Source organism: Oncorhynchus nerka, linkage group LG2, assembly GCF_034236695.1.
Source record: "Oncorhynchus nerka isolate Pitt River linkage group LG2, Oner_Uvic_2.0, whole genome shotgun sequence".
Lineage (NCBI taxonomy): Eukaryota > Metazoa > Chordata > Actinopteri > Salmoniformes > Salmonidae > Oncorhynchus > Oncorhynchus nerka.
This window is the reverse complement of record NC_088397.1, coordinates 64,363,748-64,387,412: the sequence shown is the minus strand read 5'-3', so window position 1 is coordinate 64,387,412 and position 23,665 is coordinate 64,363,748. Positions and strand designations below refer to the sequence as shown.

The following is a 23,665-nucleotide window of genomic DNA, read 5'->3' as shown; positions in this document are numbered from 1 at the left end:
TAGACAATTTCTCTCCTACTAAGTATTCAAAATGTAACAAGTACTTTTGGGTGTCAGGGAAAATGTATGGAGTAAAAAGTGCATCATTGTCTTTAGGAATGTAGAGAAGTAAAAAAAATGTTTTGTCAAAAATATAAATAGTAAAGTAATGTACAAATACCCCCCCAAAACTACTTAAGTAGTACTTTAAAGTATTTTACTTAAGTACTTCACACCACTGGGGCCTACATAAAGCTGTCCCAACATCAGAGCTTTCTTTTCAGCACCATGAATCCTTACCACTGCTACATCTGGCAATCAGCGGAACCTTGTCTGGCAGCGAAACAGTTCATTCAGACTAATTTACTGCCTTTTAAAAATACATATCTGATATGGCTGACTTCCTTAAACAAATGTGGTTTCTACTGATAATTCAGATGTACAAACTATGGCATAACGGGACGACAAGCGGATAAGAGGCAATCTATAATTTCGATAAAGACATTAATGAGCGAGCTAGGATGGACGTAGTGAATATAACTATTTGTTCAGCACTTTTGAAATGCACAGTGACAGAATTCAGAACATGGGCCGTTCTTACAGTATTCTCCCTGTACACCAAGTCAGAACCATAGTATAAATAAAGGGGGCATAAGCAGCCAATGAAAGCTCTTACAATATTTAATGATTACATTTCTCTAAAACAGGCTATAGGTTACATGTGCACGAGTGGCGACCCATTATTCAGGGCAGGTGGGGATGTTAAGCTAAAAAAGGCCTGATTCACATAGTCTCCTCTGAACACTTGATGTTGAGATGTGTCTGTTACTTGAACTCTGTGAAGCATTTATTTGGGCTCGAATCTGAGGTGCAGTTAACTCTAATGAACTAATCCTCTGCAGCAGAGTTAACTCTGGGTCTTCCTTTCCTGTGGCGGTCCTCATGAGAGCCAGTTTCATCATAGCGCTTGATGCACTTGAAGAAACTTAAAAGTTCTTGAAATTTTCCAGATTGACTGACCTTCATGTCTTACAAGTAATGATGGACTGTCGTTTCTCTTTGCTTATTTGAGCTGTTCTTGCCATAATATGGACTTGGGTCTTTTACCAAATAGGGCTATCTTCTGTATACCACCCCTACCTTGTCACAACACAAGTGATTGGCTCAAACACATAAAGGTAAGAAATTCCACAAATTAACTTTTAACAAGGCACGCCTGTTAATTGAAATGCATTCCAGGTGACTACCTCATGAAGCTGGTTGAGAGAATGCCAAGAGTGTGCAAAGCTGTCATCAAGGTAAAGGCTGGCTACTTCAAAGACTTTAAAATATATTTTGATTTGTTTAACATTTTTTGGTTACTACATGATTGTTCTTTCATAGTTTTCATATCTTCACAATTATTCTACAATGTAGAAAATAGTGAAAAAAAGAAAAAACCCTGGAATGAGTAGGTGTGTCCAAACTATTGAATGGTACTGTACATGTAAACAGAGCTGAAAAGTGACTGGTAGTAGGAATATATAGATACTTATGGTAATGTATACATGTAAACAGGAGTAATAGTGACCAGTAGTAGGATAAGTAGATAAATACTAATGGCAATCAATGGATAGCAGCATAACGGAGTAATAAATCAAATCAATAATAATTTTAGCAGCAGCATAGGTTGAGGGGTTAGAGACCTATGGATGAGCATTGAGTCTGCGAAAGTGTAACTTTAGACCGTCCCCTCGCCCATACCCGGGCGCGAACCAGGGACCCTCTGCACACATCAACAACAGTCACCCACGAAGCATCGTTACCCATCGCTCCACAAAAGCCGCGGCCCTTGCAGAGCAAGGGGAACTGCTACTTCAAGGTCTCAGAGCAAGTGACGTCACCGATTGAAACGCTATTTAGCGCACACCACCGCTAACTAAGCTAGCCGTTTCACATCCGTTACAAAAGCAGTAGTTGTTAGCAAAAGATCACTAAACTCAGTTTTTAAAAAAAAAAGAAACGACCTCTCACTGTCAACTGCGTTTATTTTCCTGCAAACTTTACATGTGTAAATATTTGTATGAACATAAACAAGATTCAACAACTGAGACATAAACTGAACAAGTTCCACAGACATGTGACTAAAATAAATGGAATAATGTGTCCCTGAACAAAGGGGGGGGAGGTTCAAAATCAAAAGTAACAGTCAGTATCTGGTGTGGCCACCAGCTGCATTAAGTGCTGCAGTGCATCTCCTCCTCATGGACTGCACCAGATTTGCCAGTTCTTGCTGTGAGATGTCACCACACTTCCACCAAGGCACCTGCTAGTTCCCAGACATTTCTGGGGGGGAATGGCCCTAGCCCTCACTCTCCGATCCAACAGGTCCCAGACGTGCTCAATGGGATTGAGATCCGGGCTCTTCGCTGGCCATGGCAGAACACTGACATTCCTGTCTTGCAGGAAATCACGCACAGAACGAGCAGTATGGCTGGTGGCATTGTCATGTTGGAGGGTCATGTCAGGATGAGCCTGCAGGAAGGGTACCACATGAGGGAGGAGGATGTCTTCCCTGTAACGCACAGCGTTGAGATTGCCTGCAATGACAAGCTCAGTCCGATGATGCTGTGACACACCGCCCCAGACAATGACGGACTCTCCACCTCCAAATCGATCCCGCTCCAGAGTACAGGTGTAACGCTCATTCCTTCGACGAAAAGCACAAATCCTACCATCACCTCTGGTGAGACAAAACCGCGACTCATCAGTGAAGAGCACTTTTTGCCAGTCCTGTCTGGTCCAGCGACGGTGGGTTTGTGCCCATAGGTGACGTACTTGCCGGTGATGTCTGGTGAGGACCTGCCTTACAACAGGCCTACAAGCCCTCAGTCCAGCCTCTCTCAGCCTATTGCGAATAGTCTGAGCACTGATGAGGGATTGTGCGTCCCTGGTGTAACTCGGGCAGTTGTTGCCATCCTGTACCTGTCCCGCAGGTGTGATGTTTGGATGTACCGATCCTGTGCAGGTGTTGTTACACATGGTCTGCCACTGCGAGGACGATCAACTGTCTGTCCTGTCTCCCTGTAGCGCTGTCTTAGGCGTCTCACAGTACAGACATTGCCATTTATTGCCATGGCCACATCTGCAGTCCTCATGCCTCCTTGCAGCATGCCTAAGGCTCGTTCACACAGATGAGCAGGGACCCTGGGCATCTTTCTTTTGGTGTTTTTCAGTCAATAGAAAGTCCTCTTTAGTGTCCTAAGTTTTCATAACTGTGACCTTATTGCCTCCCGTCAGTAAGCTGTTAGTGTCTTAGGGACCGTTCATTAATTATTTATGGTTCATTGAACAAGCATGGGAAACAGTTTAAACCATTTACAAAGAATATCTGAAGTTATTTGGATTTTTACAAATTACCTTTGAAAGACAGGATCCTGGAAAATGGACATTTCTTTGTTTGTGGAGTTTATAAGGGGGAAAAATCAAGATGTTTGACAGAAATCTGTCTTATTCCATTATATAAATAAAGCAAAAACAAGAATGACAGAGCAAGAGGGAGCATTCTTTTTATCCAGTATTTTTAGTCATACAATGTAAAACAGATTGACAAAAGACATTTTTTTTCCCAACATCTGTTTTCATTTCTCCATCTTAGATTTAATAACCATTATAAGACCAAAATAAACAATAGAAACAGCAAATAAGTATAAGCACAATGCAACTATAAAACTATCTTAAATCTGAGGAGTTATCAGGTGGGCAAAATTGTTCCCTTGAGTAAAAAAAACAAACATCTGATAGCTTGTTAAGTGAGAACCACAAATAATAACATAGGGCTCATTTAGTTTCTTTCCTCACTCTCTCAAAAATACTGTATACACACACACAATAAAGTACATTTTCCAAGTTCTTATTCAACGAGGTTGTGGAGTGCGCCAGCACGTTTTCCTGTTGCTTTAGGATAAAACGTTGGTCTGTAAATTGAATTAAAATGTCTTAATACCAAACGGTCTCCGCCTGGGTTGCATACAGGTGTGTGATTCATACAAGCCAATGGACACTCAGTGCGTAGAGTAACAGTGGAACATCAAAAAGGACTCAAAAGCCTGATCAACAGGAGGTTAAAGCAGTAACCATAAGTCAGACACATACTGTACACACTCAAGCAACTCCTCCCTTACAAACAGAACACTTTTTATTTTGCACTTGTTCCTAAGGGTTATCATACTATACTGTAGTGCTTGAAGGGCAAAGTACTGGGCCGCCACCCAGAAGTGGGGTTAAGTGTGTAAGAAGTCCAGAATACAAAGGGTTAACATCCCCACCCTGGGAGGTTTGACAAGGCTGATAAGACCTATAGCACTCTGTAAAAAGGTCCAGTTCAAAACAAAAAAGGGTTCTACATGGGATAAATTTACCCCAAGGTTTCCCCAAACTTGATCCTGGACGTTTTGGTTATTGCCCTATTACTACACAGCTGATTAAACTAACCAACTCATCAAGCTTTGATTATTTGAATCAGCTGTGTAGTGCTAGGGCAAAAACATGTACCCAGGGGGGTGCCCAGGACCAAGTTTGGGAAACCCTGGTTTAGTGCCTGGATTCAGGGATTATAAATGATTGGTCCAACTGTGTAGGGGAAATGCAGAAGGTCCACATTTAGGTGGCTTTGCTGTTGACCCTTTACCTCCTAAATATAACTTACTGACTTGTTACTCCTCTCTGCATGAGGTGACAACAATGCAAGGATAAGGTTTGTTATTGGGACTCATGTCTGCATCGTTTTCACAAACAAATGCAGTGCTCTATGAATGCTGTCTTTAAGTAACAGATATGCTTGTTCAGCAACATTTGCACTTATAGGAGGTACACTTAAAGAGGTGGGGATATAGACCATTGTTACCACCTTGGGGAGGTGTAATGAAAACCTCCTTATAGCACCACCACTCAACCCCAGCCCTGTTCTCATTGCAGTAGCTCTTCCCAGGATATTGGCTTGGAGAAGACCTCTCGCTCCAGCCAGAGGTCATAGTTCATCTGGAAGTCCTCCGGCAGGTCGACACGCTGTCCCAGAACGCTCTGCAGGCAGTTGTCCACGGGCAGGAAGTCAGGGTTGCTCTGGTTGTTGTCGTAGCGGCGGCTGTTGAAGCGCTCAATGTTGGCGCGCAGAGCACACTCCTCTGCCTGGAAGTCCCAGGGCCGCGCATCCAGGTCTGCTGTCAAAGAAACATGGAAGCTCATTACTTGGGGTAATGGGGTAACTTGACAAACGTAGGGGTGCTTACATTTAGCAGTTCACAGTCATTGTGAGGAAATGTTTCACGGTTACATCTATGATAGCAGCTATGAGGCTCCCAATCATATCATGTCAATCACTGACTGAAAAACTCAATGGGCTTTTTCTGGGTCGATTTGTGTTGACAGCGACTCACCGTTACCGTAGGCCCAATCGTCATTGAGGCGATGGCGGACCTTCTGGTAGATGGCAGACATGGTCTTCATGTTGCTCTTCCTCCACTGGCGGCCCAAGTACTTGGTTTGCACTTTGAGCAGCTTGAGGACATACAGCTGCATCATGGCCTGTTTGACCTTCAGCGCCCTCTTCAGGATAGGTGCAGACTTGAACACCACCAGCATCTGACAGAGAGAAGTGCAAGGTATGAAATTATGATCTAAAAGAATCGCAGACTGATGTCTCTCCTAGTGAATAAGAATAACTCTGCATTGTTTTGGGTGGGTGGGTCTCTCCCTCACCATGGTTCTGGAGTGCTTCCACTTGGTCAGCTTGTTCAGAATCCTCAACAGGTTGATACAGGAGAACAGGTTCCTCCAGCAGAACTGGTTAATGTCTCCAGCCTCCTGAAGAACACAGACAAACCAACCAATTGGTACCAACACCTCACCTCCAATGTTCGACTACTGTAACACTTCCATTAGGTACCCTGGTGTTTTCCTCACCTCTTCTACAACATTTCCTAGGTGTTTGTTTAAGTTCAGCAGCTCATATTACAATAAGTATTTCAATTATGTGAGGGATGGAGTGTGCAACTTACCAAACTCTCTGCAGTAAGTTCCGGAAGGTCATGCACCACACAGTAAGGGAAGTCCAGCACAGAAATACTGCAGGAGATAGAATGAGTAAGGTGGTGAGAGAGATGATTACTAAAAAAAGGTCACAGAACTTCTTGATCATCTGAGTCTTGAAATGGCTCAAATCCACCAACGTACCTGTTTTTGGCTGTGATGTAAGACATGATGTTCTGGTTGAAGAACTTGAGAATGAGAGGAATACAGTTGGCAAACACCAGGTGCTGAGCCATGTACTCAAACTGTTGAAAAAAAATCCCACAAGAAACTGAAGGGTAAGGCAAGGTAAAACCATTCACAAGTTTGAGGTGCTTGTGAGAAATGACCACTCCTATTAAGTGGTTGTCAATACTTGGTAGATGAGGCTAAGTCAGAGTTTGACTGTATTTGGTGGCAGTGGTTGAGTGTGGGTTGCCAGTACCTGGTAGATGTGATTGAGTTTGAAGTGTTTGAGAAGCAGCAGCAGGATGGCAGAGATGGCCTTAACAATGATCTCCTTGTGGCGGTTAACATCTACACCGAGCTTCATGCTCTGGAGCACCGTGGTCCTGCAGATACAGTATCAAATCAAACCCTTTCAATTGGAGCTCAACTGAATACAGCTCCCTTTCAAAACGAACAGTTGACTCACGGCATCTCCTCAGGCAGCACATCTGCCAGGATGTTGATGGAGTCTGTCTTGGCCTTGGAGGTGGGGGCTGCAGCCAGCAGGATCTTCAGCAGGGCAATCTGATAGGGACAAGAGTCACAGGTCAATTTTACCAAGGGTTTAGAGGTCATAGAAATGGACTGGAGATCTATGTTCATCAGCATACAAGGGGAGCAGAACACTCACCATGTACTGAGGCAAGCTGGGAAGAATGCCCTGGTATAACAGCTCAGTGGAGCACATCTCCACATCCTCTTCCCCCTATAAACAAACACAATACTTTTTTTTTTTTTAAATAAACACTTGTTGCCCTTTCTCTTGGACAGTAATATTCCTGTATATATCCCAGTGATAGGTCAGTGATATGCATTGGCACTCACCCCTGACAATGGAGTTTTCTGAAACTCATCCTCCTTGGCAATCTGAATCTCAGCTATAGAGATGTACTTATGCTGCAAGGAAATGGAGAACACTGTCACGGTCTTCCCACTACCAGTGGTGAGGTCCCTCTCATCACCTCACGCCACCCATCCCGCAACAGTGCCAGAGAGACTGGGGGATGATAAACATGCCCCTCAAAATCCCAGTGACCAGGCCATTGATAGGGTGCTAGGGTCAGGTTGCTAGAGGGCCAGACACCTGACAACCCTTCAAAGGTCAGACTCCTCAGTTTCTCTCCAAGTGGACATGTGTAATGGAGTGAGTGGACAAAGTTGAGTTGGTGTAACTATAGTAACTTGTGTTTGCTGTTTACGGTTCCAATCTGTATTGTTAGTTGTTCATAGTAGTTGTGCTAGGTGTTATACAGTCCTTTTCGTACATTCCTATCCCCCTAGAATCGATGTCCACGCAGAACTCAAATTACCATAATAAAAAATCTTCCATAAAAAACTGTCTATTTAAGTTATAGATATGGTTTTCTGCATGGGCTGCGTCTCAATCCGCCAATGTAGGCCTTCCGCATCTGCTGTGGAAGGTGGCAGAGCAACAGTGGTGTTTCTTAGACCAGGGCACATTACACAAAAAATCAGTCTTCTCACAAAAACGTCTGTAGCATCCGAACGGTTTGGGCTACTAACTATACTGAACAAAAATACAAAAGCAACATGTAAAGTGTTGGACCCATGTTTCTTGAGCTGAAATAAAAGATTCCAGAAATGCTCCATACACACAAAAACGTTCTCAAATTTGGTTCACATCCCTATTAGTGAGTATTTCTCATTTGCCAAGATTATGTCACACCTGTCAGGTGGATGAATCTCAAGAAGCTGATTAAACAGCATGATCATTACACAGGTGCACCTTGTGCCGGGGACAATAAAAGCCACTAAAATGTGGAGTTGTGTCACACAACGCCTAGTTAAATAAAGGTTACATCAAGTTGAGGGAGTGGGCAATTGGCATGCTTGGCAAGTCACAAGACTCATCAAAACGTAACCCGGAACTGTTATTATTATTTTTAATGAATGGAAGTAGTGTTGAGCAAGAAAATGGGGTTAAATATGGGTCCCACTTTACAATATACTTCCTTTTTTGACTATTTTTCCATGTATGAATGTTATTCAACGTGTTTCTATGGGCTAAACGCAGTAAGGCAAAACTCAACATGATATCAAATCAGTTAAATCAAATAGCAAAATGATCATTGGTATGACATATTAAAACAATTTCACATTAGCTTAGTAGAACCCCCCCAACCAAATGCATAGACTTTAGCGGGATAACAATAATATTGCTTGTGCTACTGTATCCAATTACCCATTCATTGTATTGCTATCTGTATATATTCATTCATATCATCTCTTTGTACAGAACCACATCCAACTCATATCCTCTGGAAATTAAGTTCTCAATTGTGTGACACTGAGGTTGCCCTATTCTTCTGAATAATAACGTGTCAGTGAGTCACAGACCAGCCCAACTTGAGCCGCTCTCTTTCAGGCACAATGCAGGATTATTACGCAAGAACTAGAACATCTATCCATGTTTAACAATGCTTGAGACATGTTGAGAACTGCATAATACCTGCTTCAATGTTCTGATGCTTTCATGGATGGGTCTGGGTAGGCCGACAACTGTATCTGTGTCACTGCAATACAAATAACCACGAAATCTAGGTCAAGGATCCTCGACAGGAAACTACTTTTCAAGAAGAATAGTAAATCTCTGTTAAAGGAATTCTTCAAGATTTGGGCAATGAGCTTGTGGATATCATTTTTATTTATCTGCGTCCAGTATGTAGGAAGTTAAGAGGTAGTTTCACGAGCCAATGCTAACTAGCATTAGTGCAATGACTGGAAGACTATGGTTTGCGCTAGCGCCAGTTAGCAACTTCCTTCAAACACAGAAACATAAAAATGGTATGCACAAGTTCATCTGACCGTGGGTAAGTAGATAAAGGGCCTCGTTGCCAAAATCCCGTAGTATCCTCTTGGGCGACCCAACCAAATTCACATAGAAAAGTGTGTTATAGATCTGTTATTCGCATTGAAAGCAAGTCTAAGGAGCGGTCGATCTGTTCTATGTGAGCTATTTCTATACTTCCCGTTCTCAAGTTTTGTTTTGCGTCTTTTACTTTCGGTTTTGTACACCAGCTTCAAACAGCTGAAAATAATATATTTTTGGTTATGGAAAAGATATTTCACAGCGCTTTAGAGGGAACATTAATATTCTACTGTACTTGCTTGTTTTGTCACAAAAAAATTAGGTTAACCATTAGAATTTTAGCAATCTGGAAATGGCAGAGCGATTTCTGCATAGTGCATCTTTAAATAAAAAATTTTTTTTAAAACACCAATTGAACTTACTTTCCAAGCGTATAGCCAATAAATTTGCTTCTACTTGATTCCAGGAAATGTTCTATGTCCTTTTCCCTGTAAAAGCAAACAAAACAAAAAAATAGTCATACACTATTAGGCATATTATACAAGACACATAAAACCACAAAGTACATCTAAAGACACAGCATTAATCTGTAGCAAATGGTCTTCTTGAGGTCTCCCTCAGAAGTACCCCGCACCGTACCTGACTTTGGGTGCCCAGGGCAGACCCTTGGGGAAGTTCACCCTCTCTGAGGGGGGGTGTGGGATGGGCGGGGGCATGACCTCATCCCGCTCCATGGGAAAAGGCTCCACCTCCATGGAGTTGTCATTGTCATCGTTGTCATCCTCATCTTCACGAGGGTCATCTGACTTGTAGGGGTCCTTCTCATTGAAGGCATCCAGGTTGTCCTGTTTTGTCAGGGACTAATGGAGAGGAAAGGGTACTTTTCATATGAGCCTGACAATGTTACATTGAGCAGGTGTCAAACAGGGGGCTGCCTTCACTTTGTTGCCTTGCATTGAGATTTAATTCAGGCACGGTAGAGGTTACCTTGTGTTCACGACGTGCCCGTTTCTGCTGCTGTTCGATGAGGTCAGAGGCAGAAGCTGGAGGCGATGCTGCCCTCATGCTCCTGATGACCCGGATGCTGTCCTCTGGGAGGGGGGGCAAGCGCAGCTGCTCTCGCTTACGCACCTTAATGTTCTGGAGCTGTTCAAACCCCCCGAGGGTGAACTGGAGAAGATGTGTTGTAAGAGACTAATATATATGCCAGCCAAAAGTACCTGGCTAACACAATAGCCAAAATCAGCTAAATAAGATAAAATCCCTCTCTCACCAGTATGCTCTTCCACAGCAGCAGAAGAACCTTCTTCATGGGGAAGTGGGGTGCATGGCCACTGCAGAACTTGGTCACCATGCCAAAAAGCATGACAGAGATGGGCTCGTTGTTGTACAGAGGAGAGCCTGGGAGAGAGAGGGGAAAGAGCAAAGACTATAGTCCAAAATTACTCCTCTACAAAACCCTTCTATCTAATAAAAACACACACACTCTTACCCAGCTCTGTTTTAAAGGTCTCCCTGGTGGCCCTCCACTCAGGTGAGTCAGCTGGGTCCTCCTGCTGGATGGTCTCCACCATCAGATACATGATGTTGAGCAGCACCCTGAGGAACACTAGCATCAGAGGACTCCAATACACTTGTGTATAACTATATAGAGCTGCAGGAAAGTCTGTGTGTAATCTTACCTGAGGTCTGTGCTGTCAGCCAAGGAGATTGCTGGCTTTCTGACTGCACTGCTACAGGCAGCACTGTTACTGAGAGCGAAGAAGCAGAGGAGAGAGAGGGGAGAAGAGGAGAGAAAGAAGAATCAGCTACCTGATTTTGACAACATTTTGTATAGCAAATAATTTCATCCCAAAAACAATCTCACTGATTTGTAGTTCCAACTTACTCAACCTCCATGTTGAGCAGCTCCACCAGAGCAGTGAAGGTGCCAACATCCAGCAGCAGGAAGATGTTGTACCTCATCCAGTGCTGCACTTCTGCCTCAGAGCTGCACTCTGCAAATGTCCCTGTAGAGCCACAGATAGGAAACATGACTTAAGTGCTGAAACATTGTTTGCTGGCTGCCTCACTATAAAAACATATGGCAACAGCTACATCTTCACAGGCTTCCTTAGTCAACTTATGCTGCTAAAGCCTTGAGAGCTGATGACCTACCCTGAGCCATGTAAAGGATGGCCCTGGCCACCTTCAGCCTCTTCTCCCTGGTGATCACCTCCAGGCCGTCCAGTAGACGCATGGCGTGAGCTCTTTGTTGAGACACGTCCAGCTCAGTCCATTTATCATCAGACACTGAGACAGGGCAGGAACAAAACACACTCAGTCAGAGGTACTATATCTATATAAGCACACTGGAGGAAGACAACGCATGCAAGTCGATAAGGTATGTACCATGAATTCGGAATTCCTCCTCAAAGCATTTTCTGTTGAGAAGAAATTCTGGTCCTTCAGTGTAACTGTATAGCTCTGGAGAAGATAAGTAGGCAAAGTTGGTACCAAATTCACAAGAGCATATGTCATAGAGGTCACTATTTAAAAAAAATAATAAAGGAGGTTGTCCAGAAATACCTCACCTGACAGTTCAGCAGACCACTTGTCTGTATCTGCATACTCAAACTCGAGGTCTGGAGACTCAGAGAAGCCCTATGTCGGAACACAGACAAAAATACACTACTGTATTGCTATTTCAGACCACAAAGAGACGAAAAATGTGGGCACATTCCAATGTCCTAGTCTTTTTATTTAAGGAAATATTGTTTTAAGTTTGCAGCCAGATGGAGCAAGTCCATTGCATTTGGATTTGACAGTATTCAATACAGTGAACTCATAGTAGGCTGTAGGATCAAGGGTGTTTGAAATGTCAAGTATCCCTGTTGTAACGCTTTAGACACCCCCTGGGGGGGTATTAGGGATCCGAAGTGCCCTAATAGTGTACTATATAATAGTGTAATATATCTACTATAGTAACGAGTTCTGAATAGCAGAAGGCTTGAGCTATATTTAAACAGAAGCTGGATAGCTATAGCAAGTAGCAAACTACTGTAGCAAACGTTACCTAGCTAGCTAACAGGTAGCGTTGGACAAGTGGCAGTTCCGTGTTCAGGGTTAACAATTCTGAAAGCGAGCCACAATTCTTGACTAGCTTACTGTTGGTCATCAGAACAGTTGTAATGGGTGAAAACGGACCACGGGATAAATAAATATCTAGTTAGCATGTATCGGCTAACACGCTAGTTGCTAGCTACCGTTCGGCTTGTTGCTAGCACAAAACATGCATTTATGATGCAGAACGTAATACAGTAAACCAGTATTTTTTTTTGTCCTTACCTCCGAGTCTTTTCTTTGATTACGGACAAATTCACCCCTACTTTTGTTGGGTAACATAGCCCTCTGTTTATTGTTAACAATCAATCCACCACCATTACCACCAACGTCCATGTTTGATTGACCAACAAAGTTTTCCTTTTTTGTGTGGCTCTCCGGATGACGAGACGCATACTTTCTTCTTCTTCGTGTGAATTTCAGGCCGACTAGACACTGTGTTGAGTACTGCTGCCTTTTGCAGGTTGGAACCCCTTCTTTCAAAACTCCATGTAGATCTTGTGCACTAAAATCTCTCACACACCAATATTTTTATGCTGCTGCAACTACCACATCAATTTCCGCTCCATGAGTGCAGTGCAGTTGATCACCATGGCTATAAACACAAGAAATCCAACCTTAATAAAACCCCATCTTATCTGGATCTTTCTCTTCAGGCCTACTCACTGGGGGGGTCCTAGTCGAATCCCTCATCCTTGGGCTATCCTCGACTCTCCTTACTGCCTCAGCATATGAAATATTCTTCTTCCCCACTCAAACTCTGGCAATCTCAATGTGTCTCTCTCATACAGGGCATTTCGGATCCTCAGTTGTATGGGCACCCCCACAGTTTACACACAGTGATTTCTCAACCCCAACTTCACACTAAAGGTCAAACCAAACCCGAATGCCAAGACCCGAAAACTCTAACCTTTTCCTTGGGTCCGGGTCGGGTCCTGTCTGATTGTCATCAGGTCTCGGGTCTATGTAAACTAGCTGATAGTCCTGAGTGGACACAAATGGACCCGACCACAGCTCTGCATAGTCTATAGCATATTTATTTTATGTGAATAAGGTGAATTTATTGACTTATAGAAGACCTAACCAACAAATAAAGACATTCGTTAACCAGAAGAGCAACTAGGATGATAGACATAGTTTTTTTTGTCACTCGGTTCTTGTCTAGACCCGTTAGGGTACGGTTTTGGCCTAGGTCTGGTTGTCGTCGGGTCCATTAGGGTTTGGGTCTGAATGTTCTCTGGTCCGTTCGAGTCTGGGTCCCCCTTTTTAAAAAAATATTGAGTTCTGGTCTGATTGTCCTCGGGTCCGGATCCAATTGTTTTGACCCGAGAAGACCTATACTTCACACTCCCTCTGACTATGCCCTCCTGCACACTTTTCACATTGTGGAATCTCCCTTCTACATACTGCTGCCACATGTCCAAATCCTTGGCACTTAGAGCATCGTAGTGGGTTCGGAACAAACACCATCACCGAATAGCTAATATACCCTAGCCTGACCTTATCAGGTAGAAAGTCCATATCAAAGCTTAAAAAGACAGACAGCGTATTCTCTGTCTCACTATTTCCACTGGGTCTGTGTCTCACCAAACTGCAAGCATCACAAACACCAGGAATATTATTTCTCATCTTAACCACCTTTACACTCAATGCCACCCCACTGATCACTCCTTTGAGCGGTGCCCTGCTCCGGAAAACAAAGAACGACACAGGTTGAGCCCTGAGATGCATGACGCGGAACACCTTTATACAAAAACTTTCACAGATGTAACCGTTCCCAGTTTGTCCTTTACCCAGTTTGAAACAATGTATGGGTCGGCCAAAAAGCAGGAATCCACATTTAAAAAAAAAAATGTCACTCCTACCAGTCCAAAATCATCTCAGGCTCCTCAGGGAAAATATTGGAAGTCTCTACTTCACCCTGGTCAAGCTCACTTCAAAACTCCAACCCACTGGGCATAGATGTCAATTCAGAGTCTATTCCACATTGGTTCAATGTAATTTCATTAAAATTATGTGGAAACAACGTTGATTCAAACAGTGTGTGCCCAGTGGGATGTCACTCCCTCCATGGTCACCTGTAACAGGAGACAGGAACTCACACTCAGTAGTTGTTTTGTACTCTTTAACACCATTAGGTATTTATTCAGAAGACAGGTTTGAGCCTGGAGCCTTTCTTCCGCCTCTGGTTCATGACTCGCACTCTCATTCACACCCTCAGCAATCTCTTCCCCGACGCAGACTTACTTACGTATTGCTGCCTTTTACAGGTCGGAGTGTGAATTGAACATTTTTGTCCAAAACAAAATGGAAAAGGGGAAGAAAAGAAACGCCTACACATTACAGGAGGCTGCTGAGTGGAGGATGGCTCATAATAATGTCTGGCATGGAGTAAATGGAATGGTATCAAACACATGGAAACCATGTGTTTGTGTTCAATACTATTTCAGTAATTCCGTTCCAGCCATTACTAAGAGCCCATCCTCCCCAATTAAGGTACCATCGGCCGCCTGTGCTACACATATTCAGTACACCCCCCCAAAAAATATCCTACTCCAGGCCTGGAAGGATGGAACCACTCCTCTCAAAACTCCCTGTAGATCTTCTGCACTAAAATCTCTTACACCCAATCAGTGCAGTACAGTTGGTAATCATAGCAATAAGCACAAGAAATCTAAAACTCATCCTATCTGGATCTCTCTCTTCGGGCCTACTCACTGAGGAACTCCCAGTCTAATAGCCTTGAAGGGTCAGTGTTTCTCCCTTTCCTCTCTTAACCTGTGAGTATGTCACTTCACTTGAAACAGATGTGTATTAGCTATCAGTTCCATTATTTCCTGTAGTATTCATGGTCTCTGAACTTGTGGCCTTCATTTTCTGTCTTGCTGTAGCATAAATACTACAAGCAGAGCGCAGACTGTGACTCAAAGCAAACCAATTGGTTTTTCATCCAGAAGCTTACTCCAAGGCCACTGAGGACAACAACAGTGACTTAACCTACTTCCCAGCCTCCCATCTACAGAGTGCATCTTGGAAGGTGGTGGAAATTGTCACCAGTGATTCTCAGAGTTGGAGCCAACCTTGCAGACTCCCCTGAGGGAGAGGGATCACCAGCATGGATGGCACTTGTCGACCTGATGATGTGGGTGGCGATATCTGTTCTGCAGGACCTTGATGGTACTCCAACCTGGACTCAGGGGTAGACGAAACATAGTAAATGTAAATCCCGTATACCCAAATTAGTATGATATGTTAAGTTTCGTATGCTATGTAGTTATTTTGTGGATGTCCATCATCCATTTTGTATGTTACAAATTCCAATTTGTAAGATATGTTACGAACTGCAAATCATACAATATGTTACAAATTTAAAAAATGATATGATATTGTGGCTAACATTAGTTAGGTGGCTAATGCTAATGTTAGCTAGGTGGCTAACATTAGCTAGGCTAGGGGTTAGGGTTATGAGTTAGGTTGAAGGGTTAAGGTTAGAGTTAGTTAACATGAAAAGTAGCTAAAAAGTAGTAAGTAGTAGCAAAGTTACTAATTAGCTAAAATGCAACCTTTGGGTTGCTAGATGTTTGCGTTATACGCCCACCCCGACCAATCACCCAACTTTAGTTATGGCCCACTAATTTAAGTGTCCCAGATTCTATGTAACCATACCAAACTTAACATATCATACTAATTTAAGTGTCCCAGATGTATGTTTACTATGTTATGTATAGTCTATGAGACCAGGGCTGGGTTTCCCAAAAGCATCGTAGCATTAAGGTCGTCTTAATTCCAATTAAATGATATAAGATGATCTTAGTGCTAAGATGCTTTTGGGAAACCCAACCCAGGCTGGGTACTCTGCACAACACAGATGTTTTAAATGATACAAAGCAGATGCAGGTCCTATTCTTCAGGCCTGTGGGGTCAGGAATGTGCACTCCATACTTGATGACCTGCTGAGTGTGGCTGCCCTGAAAAAAGCCCTGGCTGCTGGATATGGTGAGGCTTCTGGGACTGTCATGACAGCGGTCACTCGAAGTGTCCGTCAGCCGATCACATTTGACTGCAAGACTGGACCCTCCTCCGGTATAAACTTCTGCTTTATCGGAGTCCCCTCTTGTCCATGGAGAACTTCTTGGGATTGGTTTTCCAACCATATACACCATTGTGACCAAACTTCTGAATCTAATGTGGTGCACCTGAGGATTCCACACTCATCCTGAGGGACTGGCCCTTACTGGATGATCTGGAGAAGCACCTGTCTGACATCCTTGGAATGTCAGTGGCCAGTGGAGAAGAGGTCAACTTATACTTGAAACCAGAAGTTGAAAGAGCTATCACCTGTCTGATTGTGAGAGCCATGATGAAGCGCCATCCCAGTGGTTACTCTGGAAGATACCCTGTGAGACCTGGTGACTGTGGAGAGCACTGCAGAGAAGATGAGCACAAAACTGGAACATAACTACTGGACCATAATGTGGAGCAGCGATCTAAGGCACTGCATGTCAGTGCTAGAGGCATCACTACAGACCCTGGTTCGATTCCAGGCTATCACAACTGGCTGTGATTGGGAGTCCCAATGGCACACAAGGGTGGCACACAATTGGTCCAGCATCGTCCGCGTTAGAGTTTGGCCGTCATTGTAAATAAGAATCTGTTCTTAACTGACTTGCCTAGTTAAAGGTTAATGATGATTACCTCTTTCTACACATTATTGACACACTTGTGTACATCTTTCCAATTGACCCTGCCATGCCAGTGCTGGGTGAAGATGTGTGGAAGCACTTCTGCTTGGCACTGCAGCTTTGGGTTGTTATCTAAGATGAGTTAGTCAAAGCTCCAAAAAGCTAGTGATCATAAATCACCCAAGGAGGGAGATTTCCTCTGCTGTGTTTGGAGGGCAGTGAAGCGAGTTAACCTATGGCTGCTGTAGACGTATCAGGAGCTAGGACTGAAATACACAGTCATTGTTGGCCCAGTCTTACATTATTTGAAGCAGCCACATCAAATATTTGTTATACTTTAATCTATATTTTGTCATTTAAAGCATTGTTTACATTAATACAATTTCTAACAGTGTTAGAAAATATTATGCTAAGTGGAAAACCCCCATACAGTCAGTTACAGAAATGGGACAACATTTTTGCACGAGCAGTTTAATTCAAACACATAAAAGTTTATTAAAGGGATAGATATACATCAACCAACAGAAAGCAGAAACAACAGCATCGGAGAGCATTCAAGTAAATCAATTTGAATTGAGACTCAGCCAGACTACACCAAATAATACACAGAAAAATAATACATAGTACTGTATAATCTAACATTATGATTTCATTTGCAAAGCTCAAATAATCAGCTAAAAAGTTAGTTTTGTCGAAACCAGAGATACATAAGCGATTCTCGCATCATGTACGTCTCAGTGATCCTTGCTTCAAATAATAAAGGGTCAACATTTCAGCTCCTCACGCATCACTTGGTTTTGAATACTGTTGTCAATAAGTGAAACTTGTCACTAGGTATATGGTATTTTCGAGATGAAATTATTAAAAATGGTTACAAATCAATCACATAAGCATAATAATTATATGTCACTAGAGTTCTTCACTATTTACGTCGGTTGAAGTGAAATTGCAGAGCACTGTTGCATACAACAGCCAAATGACCCTGGACTTGAGAGCTGGTGAGATAAGAACTCTCTCCTGTTAGACAATGTTTCATAAACTGACTATATTTGTCAGTTATTAGGACATCTGGCTAGTCCTTATCGTTATGACAATATGAATGAATTAAAAATATGGAAGATTCATTTAACTAAAACTGAACTTGAGAGGCATTGTAATCAATGCAGTGCATGTAAAGGAATTCTGGGCGATCGAGTCATTTTGCTTTTGGTAGTGCTATACAGACCATACCCAAGGGAAGAAATGGAAAAATGTACTGTACTTTCAAAAACAATGGTATGTACAAAACAAGTGAATTAAAACTACTTTGTTAACTCACAATGGAAGTAACTTTAAAATATTGACACATCAAGCAGTAAGTACAAATCTTTATAAGAGTCCACTAGATTTGTGCACAGCGATTATATTGCAGAATCAGAACACTGTTGGACAGCTTCCAAAGAGGAAGAGAGCAGACGGACATAATCCTACAAGTGATGAATATGTACAGTAGCAGATGAGTCACAAGGCACTGTCACTTGACCAGTAACCAACGTTACGACGCCAATGTCCCGCCAACAATGTTCTTCTCACGCATAAGTCCTTGCTTGTAATGCCCAACAGCTTTAGGTAGTGCAAAGATGAAAGTGCTTTATCTCACAGTTGCATCAGCGAACATATACACAAATCTGTTTCACACAGCTAAAATGGAAGGACAGAAAAGCCTGAAAACTTCAGCAAAAACTAAAATTGTATGCACAGATGTGGTCTGTATTCAATGGACTCGGTGTCCCATGTTAACAGACCAGGATGACAGTGGTCTGTTAAATGCACAGGTAATACATACATATTATTTACCCTCTGTAATACTATCGGCGGGTGAAAAAAACTAAACACCATAAAACATGCAGTTTGCAGTCTGATGATCATCATTACTCCACTGAAAAACAACTCTCCCTTATGGAGAGTTGGTTGGCTGTGTAAGGTTATTCTTTCTGCTAAAAACTGACAATAGTGACCATGTGATGGTGACATGAAAACACGCAGGTATGGATGTAGAGAACAGAGAAGGACAACATGGTGATTAGGAACATTAAGAAAAAACAGGATTCACGACACAAAAAATGATACCAGTAACAATAAACTATCAGCCATCTACAATATTTCAAAAATATTTTCAATAAACGCATTTCCACATAATTAGGACCAGACATGGAGAAATGTCAACTCCATTATTGTCATTTGAGTCTGATAAGAGTCCTTTAATGCAAAACATTTCAGTCTTATTACCCTATAACCATGTGAGAACCAATCAAAACCAGTGCCACATTGGATAATCGCTCTTCTGGTTACACATACCTTTCTGTATCTACATGTTGGTGAAGATAACTACATTTCTGTACTGTACATGCATGCATACATGTACGCCTTAGGAGATTCAGTCAGTAAAAGTAATCATATTTTCAATTCAATCACATTTCAGCTCTGTTTCAAAGGGAGAGAGGATAGAGCAGTAAAATTAACAGCTGGTAATAAACATCTATGTGGGTATCATGTTTCCAGTAGGAAACGTGACAATGTGTTTAAGGCCCAGTGCAGTCAAACACTTAATTTCCTTTGTTTTATATATATTTCTAGACTGAGGTTGGAATAAGGCTGTGGAATTGTTAAAATTACAATAATGCCCTTTTAGAGTAAGAGCTGTTTGAAAGACTGCCTGAAGTTTCAGCCTGTTTTGGTGGGATGGAGTTTGGCCGGCCTGATGACATCACCAGACGGTAAATTAGTCAATAGACCAATAAGAGAGTTCCAAACCTTTCTGACAATAACAGCTAGTTTTCAGTTTTCCCCAACCCACTCAGACCACTCCCTGACAGTCCTAGCAAAATTCTTGCTTGAGAAATTGCTCTTTGCTAAGAAGCTGTTTTCAATTAAAATAGTTTTAAAAAAAGAAACAATCGCAGTAAGGTACTTAATTGTGACCCAGAAATGATTAGATATTAAGATACAAACGGCTGCATTGGACCTTTAAATGCGATTGGGACTTTCTAGTGTAGAGGCCATTTCTCCCTGTTCCCCTGGCTGGAATGTAATTATTTGAGAAGCGTGTAGCGACATCAATGCAGAAAACAAATAAAATCTCAATCACAACGATCCCCTTCCCTACACAATCATTTGGCACAATAATATAAACATTAAACAAACTACTGATAAACCACCAAAAAAAATGTCTATTCTAGTGGAGAGTGGGTATGAAATCAGACTTCTGTAGAAAAAAATACATCTCTAGCAGAGAGCAGAGTTTAAGTGCTGTACTTTCAATTAATTAGTCATTCATGGCCAGTGGGATCCTGCGTGCTGGTTTCTTAGAGGAGGTGTGTATTTACAGAACTGATGGTGAAACTAAACACACAAAACAGCAAATGAAACAGGGTAACATTTACTTAAGATGACGGAATAGAGCTCGATTTGAAAACAGAAACAGTGTCTTTAAAAAATTAAATATAGATTTCATTATCTTCTGGTCATCCAGGCCTTGTCCAAGTCAAGGAGTGCAGAGTTGTGGTCCAGTCATGCAAGCTAATACCTGTGAAACCCAAAAATTAACAAACCTAGCAGTCAAATGTTTGTACTGTACAACATACAAACATTTACTTTACCTTAACTCGATTGGACCAATGAGAACATGTATGTTGTGGCTGTGGGGATCCATTGCAGATAAATCATACATAAATCTGATATTTGGGTGTCATTTAAAGGGATCTTAGATGGATGATTTTACCTGTAGTAGTTGGGTTTGAATGGGCCATTCTTGTTGAGACCCAGGTACTTGGCCTGCTCATCTGAAAGCTCAGTCAGGTGGGCATCAAAGGTGGGCAGGTGCAGGCTGGCAACATACTCATCTGAGACAATCACAACACACATACAATTATAGAAATGATAAACAATGTTTTATTTTATTCAATGTAACGATTCGTGTCAATGTAACGGAATGCCACATTCATGTCATCAGAGGAAATAAGTAGGGCCTCAGAAACCAGTGGATGTGGTTTGAACAGCTTGTCCAAAACAAGCACTTGTGAAACAGTATCATTACGTCCACAATCAGAGGGAGTGATTAAACAGCTAGAGCAGGAATTGCTGCATGTTGTCAAATCAAATTCTATTGGTCACATACACATGGTTAGCAGATGTTAATGCGAGTGTAGCGAAATGCTTGTGCTTCTAGTTCTGACCATGAAGTAATATCTAACAACTAATCAAACAATTTCATAACAACTACCTTATACACACAAGTGTAAAGGAATAAATAAGAATATGTAAATCAAAATATATGGATAAGCGATGGCCGAACGGCATAGGCAAGATGCAGTAGATGGTATAGAGTAATGTAGGGTATGTAAACATTATATAAAGTGGCATTGTTTAAGTGGCTAGTGATACATTTATTACATCCATTTTTTTATTATTAAAGTAGCTAGAGATTTGAGTCAGTATGTTGGCAGCAGCCATTCAATGTTAGTGATGGCTGTTTACAGTCTGATGACCTTGAGATAAAAGCTGCTTTTCAGTCTCTCGGTCCCTGCTTTGATGCACCTGCACTGACCTCGCCTTCTGGATGATAGTGGGGTGAACAGGCAGTGGCTCGGGTGGTTGTTGTCCTTGATGATCTTTTTGGTCTTCCTGTGACATCGGGTGATGTAGGTGTCTTGGAGGGCAGGTAGCTTGCCCCCGATGATGCGTTGTGCAGACCTCACTACCCTCTGGAGAGCCTTGCGGTTGTTGGCGGAGCAGTTGCCGTACCAGGCGGTGATACAGCCAGACAGGATGCTCTCGATTGTGTATCTGTGAAAGTTTGTGAGTGTTTTTGGTGACAAGACAATTTTCTTCAGCCTCCTGAGGTTGAAGAGGTGCTGCTGCGCCTTCTTCACCACGCTGTCTGTGTGGGTGGACCATTTCAGATTGTCCGTGATGTGTACCTCGAGGATCTTAAAACTTTCAACCTTCTCCACTACTGTCTCGTCAATGTGGATAGGGGGCTGCTCCCTCTGCTGTTTCCTGAAGTCCACGATCATCTCCTTGGTTTTGTTGACATTGAGTGTGAGGTTGTTTTCCTGAGACCACACTCCGAGGGCCCTCACCTCCTCCCTGTAGGCTGTCTCGTCGTTGTTGGTAGTCTACCACTGTGTCTACCACTGTGGTGTCGCCTGCAAACTTGATGATTGAGCTGGAGGCGTGCATGGCCACGAAGTCATGGGTGAACAGGGAGTACGGGAGGGCTGAGAACGCACCTTTATGGGGCCCCAGTGTTGAGGATCAGCGGGGTGGAGAGGTTTCCTACCCTCACCACCTGGGGGCGGCCAGTCAAAGTCCAGGACCCAGTTGCACAGGGCGGGGTCGAGACCCAGGGTCTCAAGCTTAATGATGAGTTGAGGGTACTATGGTGTTAAATGCTGAGCTGTCGTCGATGAACAGCATTCTTACATAGGTATTCCTCTTGTCCAGGTGGGTTAGGGCAGTGTGATCACGATTGCGTCGTCTGTGGACCTATTAGGGCGGTAAGCAAATTGTAGTGGGTCTAGGGTGTCAGGTAGGGTGGAGGTGATATGATCCTAGACTTGTCTCTCAAAGCACTTTATGATGAAGGAAGTGAGTGCTACGGGGCGATGTTTAGCTTAGTTACCTTAGCTTTCTTGGAAACCGGAACAATGGTGGCCCTCTAGAAACATGTGGGAACAGCAGACTGGGATAAGGATTGATTGAATATGTCTGTAAACACACCAACCAGGTGGTCTGCGCATGCTCTGAGGACACGGCTAGGGATGTCGTCTGGGTCGGCAGCCTTGCGAGGGTTAACACGTTTAAATGTTTTACGTTGGCTGCGGTGAAGGAGAGTCCGCAGGTTTTGGTAGCGGGCCATGTCGGTGGCACGGGCGGTTTTCTTTTTGTAGTCCGTGATTGACTGTAGACCCTGCCACATACCTCTCGTGTCTGAGCCGCTATGACTCTACTTTGTCTCTATACTGATGCTTAGCTTATTTGATTGTATTCGGTCATGTTTCCGGTTGCCTTGCCCTGATTAAAAGCAGTGGTTCGAGCTTTCAGTTTTGCGTGAATGCTGCCATCAATCCACGGTTTCTGGTTGGGGAAGGTTAACAGTCGCTATGTGTACATCACCACCGATGCACTTGCTAATAAACTCGCTCACCGAATCAGCATATACATCAATGTTGTTGTTCGACGCTATCCGGAACATATCCCAGTCCACGTGATCGAAGAAATTTTGAAGCGTGGAATTGAGTAGCTAGCTAGACCATAACATAATAATTATAACTACCACTACAACCACTATTTCTCTGTATTCTCATGTAACGCTCCAAACACATGAGGATATAATAAGGACTCACCCATCTTCTTGGGCAGCAAGTAGACATCCTGTTTGTAGCGGCCCTCTGGAGCATTGTACAGCTCAATAAGGGCCAGAGCCTGTTGGAGAAATTAAGCACCATACACAATCATCTGTCTACACACACAATCTCAGAAATAGACATATCAATAATCACATTATACAATGTACTCGTGTGAACACACAGAGCCCCGTTACTTTTATTTCACCTTTATTTAACCAGGTAGGCTAGTTGAGAACAAGTTCTCATTTGCAACTGGACCTTATTCGACTTGCATTCAAACAACATTTTATAAATACCCACACTGTTCCTGGAACCGTCGAATAACCCCTGAACCTTTTTAGAAATGCCATGACAGCAGTCTAAATATACAGCTGTGTATGTAAATATACTTTTCTTAATGTGCCAAATGA

The 23,665-nt window shown here is 42.8% G+C and overlaps 2 protein-coding genes across 5 annotated transcripts in view; both read right to left on the bottom strand.

The window, feature by feature from the left end:
• Positions 1-3,502: 3,502 nt before the first annotated feature.
• LOC115139559 (striatin-interacting protein 1 homolog) lies at positions 3,503-12,619 on the bottom strand. Of its 2 annotated transcripts, none has more exons than XM_029677091.2 (21): positions 12,410-12,619; positions 11,656-11,725; positions 11,474-11,548; positions 11,240-11,374; positions 10,971-11,091; positions 10,765-10,833; positions 10,575-10,681; positions 10,356-10,483; positions 10,070-10,252; positions 9,722-9,942; positions 9,505-9,570; positions 8,723-8,786; positions 7,078-7,149; positions 6,884-6,958; positions 6,680-6,777; positions 6,470-6,596; positions 6,190-6,290; positions 6,015-6,081; positions 5,716-5,820; positions 5,394-5,598; positions 3,503-5,177 (listed from the first exon to the last, which is right to left on the bottom strand). In XM_029677091.2, the coding sequence occupies exons 1-21, from the start codon at positions 12,518-12,520 to the stop codon at positions 4,927-4,929; spliced, it is 2,451 nt and encodes an 816-aa protein (XP_029532951.1). In that variant the 5' UTR covers positions 12,521-12,619; the 3' UTR covers positions 3,503-4,926. The 2 variants fall into 2 exon arrangements, with proteins under 2 accessions (XP_029532951.1, XP_029532959.1); XM_029677099.2 differs by having other exon boundaries at positions 3,503-5,174; positions 12,410-12,566.
• A 4,717-nt stretch (positions 12,620-17,336) lies between these two features.
• Positions 17,337-23,665, bottom strand: part of LOC115139547 (S-adenosylhomocysteine hydrolase-like protein 1) — a 65,111-nt gene continuing 58,782 nt past the window's right edge. For 2 of the 3 annotated variants that reach the window (XM_029677059.2, XM_029677079.2), the window contains exons 15-17: positions 23,253-23,331; positions 20,627-20,747; positions 17,337-20,431 (exon numbers count right to left, since the gene is read on the bottom strand). In XM_029677059.2, coding sequence (XP_029532919.1) covers positions 20,425-20,431; positions 20,627-20,747; positions 23,253-23,331 — 207 coding nt within the window. In that variant the 3' untranslated portion in view covers positions 17,337-20,424. Of the gene's footprint in view, positions 20,432-20,622; positions 20,748-23,252; positions 23,332-23,665 lie in introns of those variants that run through there. The other variant, XM_029677069.2, reaches the window with a different exon arrangement.

Excerpts from the sequence above, each read along its gene's own strand:
- LOC115139559 (XM_029677091.2), bottom strand. The coding sequence starts at position 12,520 with ATGGACGTTGGTGGTAATGGTGGTGGATTGATTGTTAACAATAAACAG. Across the intron at positions 10,682-10,764 it reads GCTGACAGCACAGACCTCAG|GGTGCTGCTCAACATCATGT; the intron begins GTAAGATTACAC and ends AGTGTTCCTCAG. Across the intron at positions 6,082-6,189 it reads TACATCACAGCCAAAAACAG|TATTTCTGTGCTGGACTTCC; the intron begins GTACGTTGGTGG and ends TATCTCCTGCAG.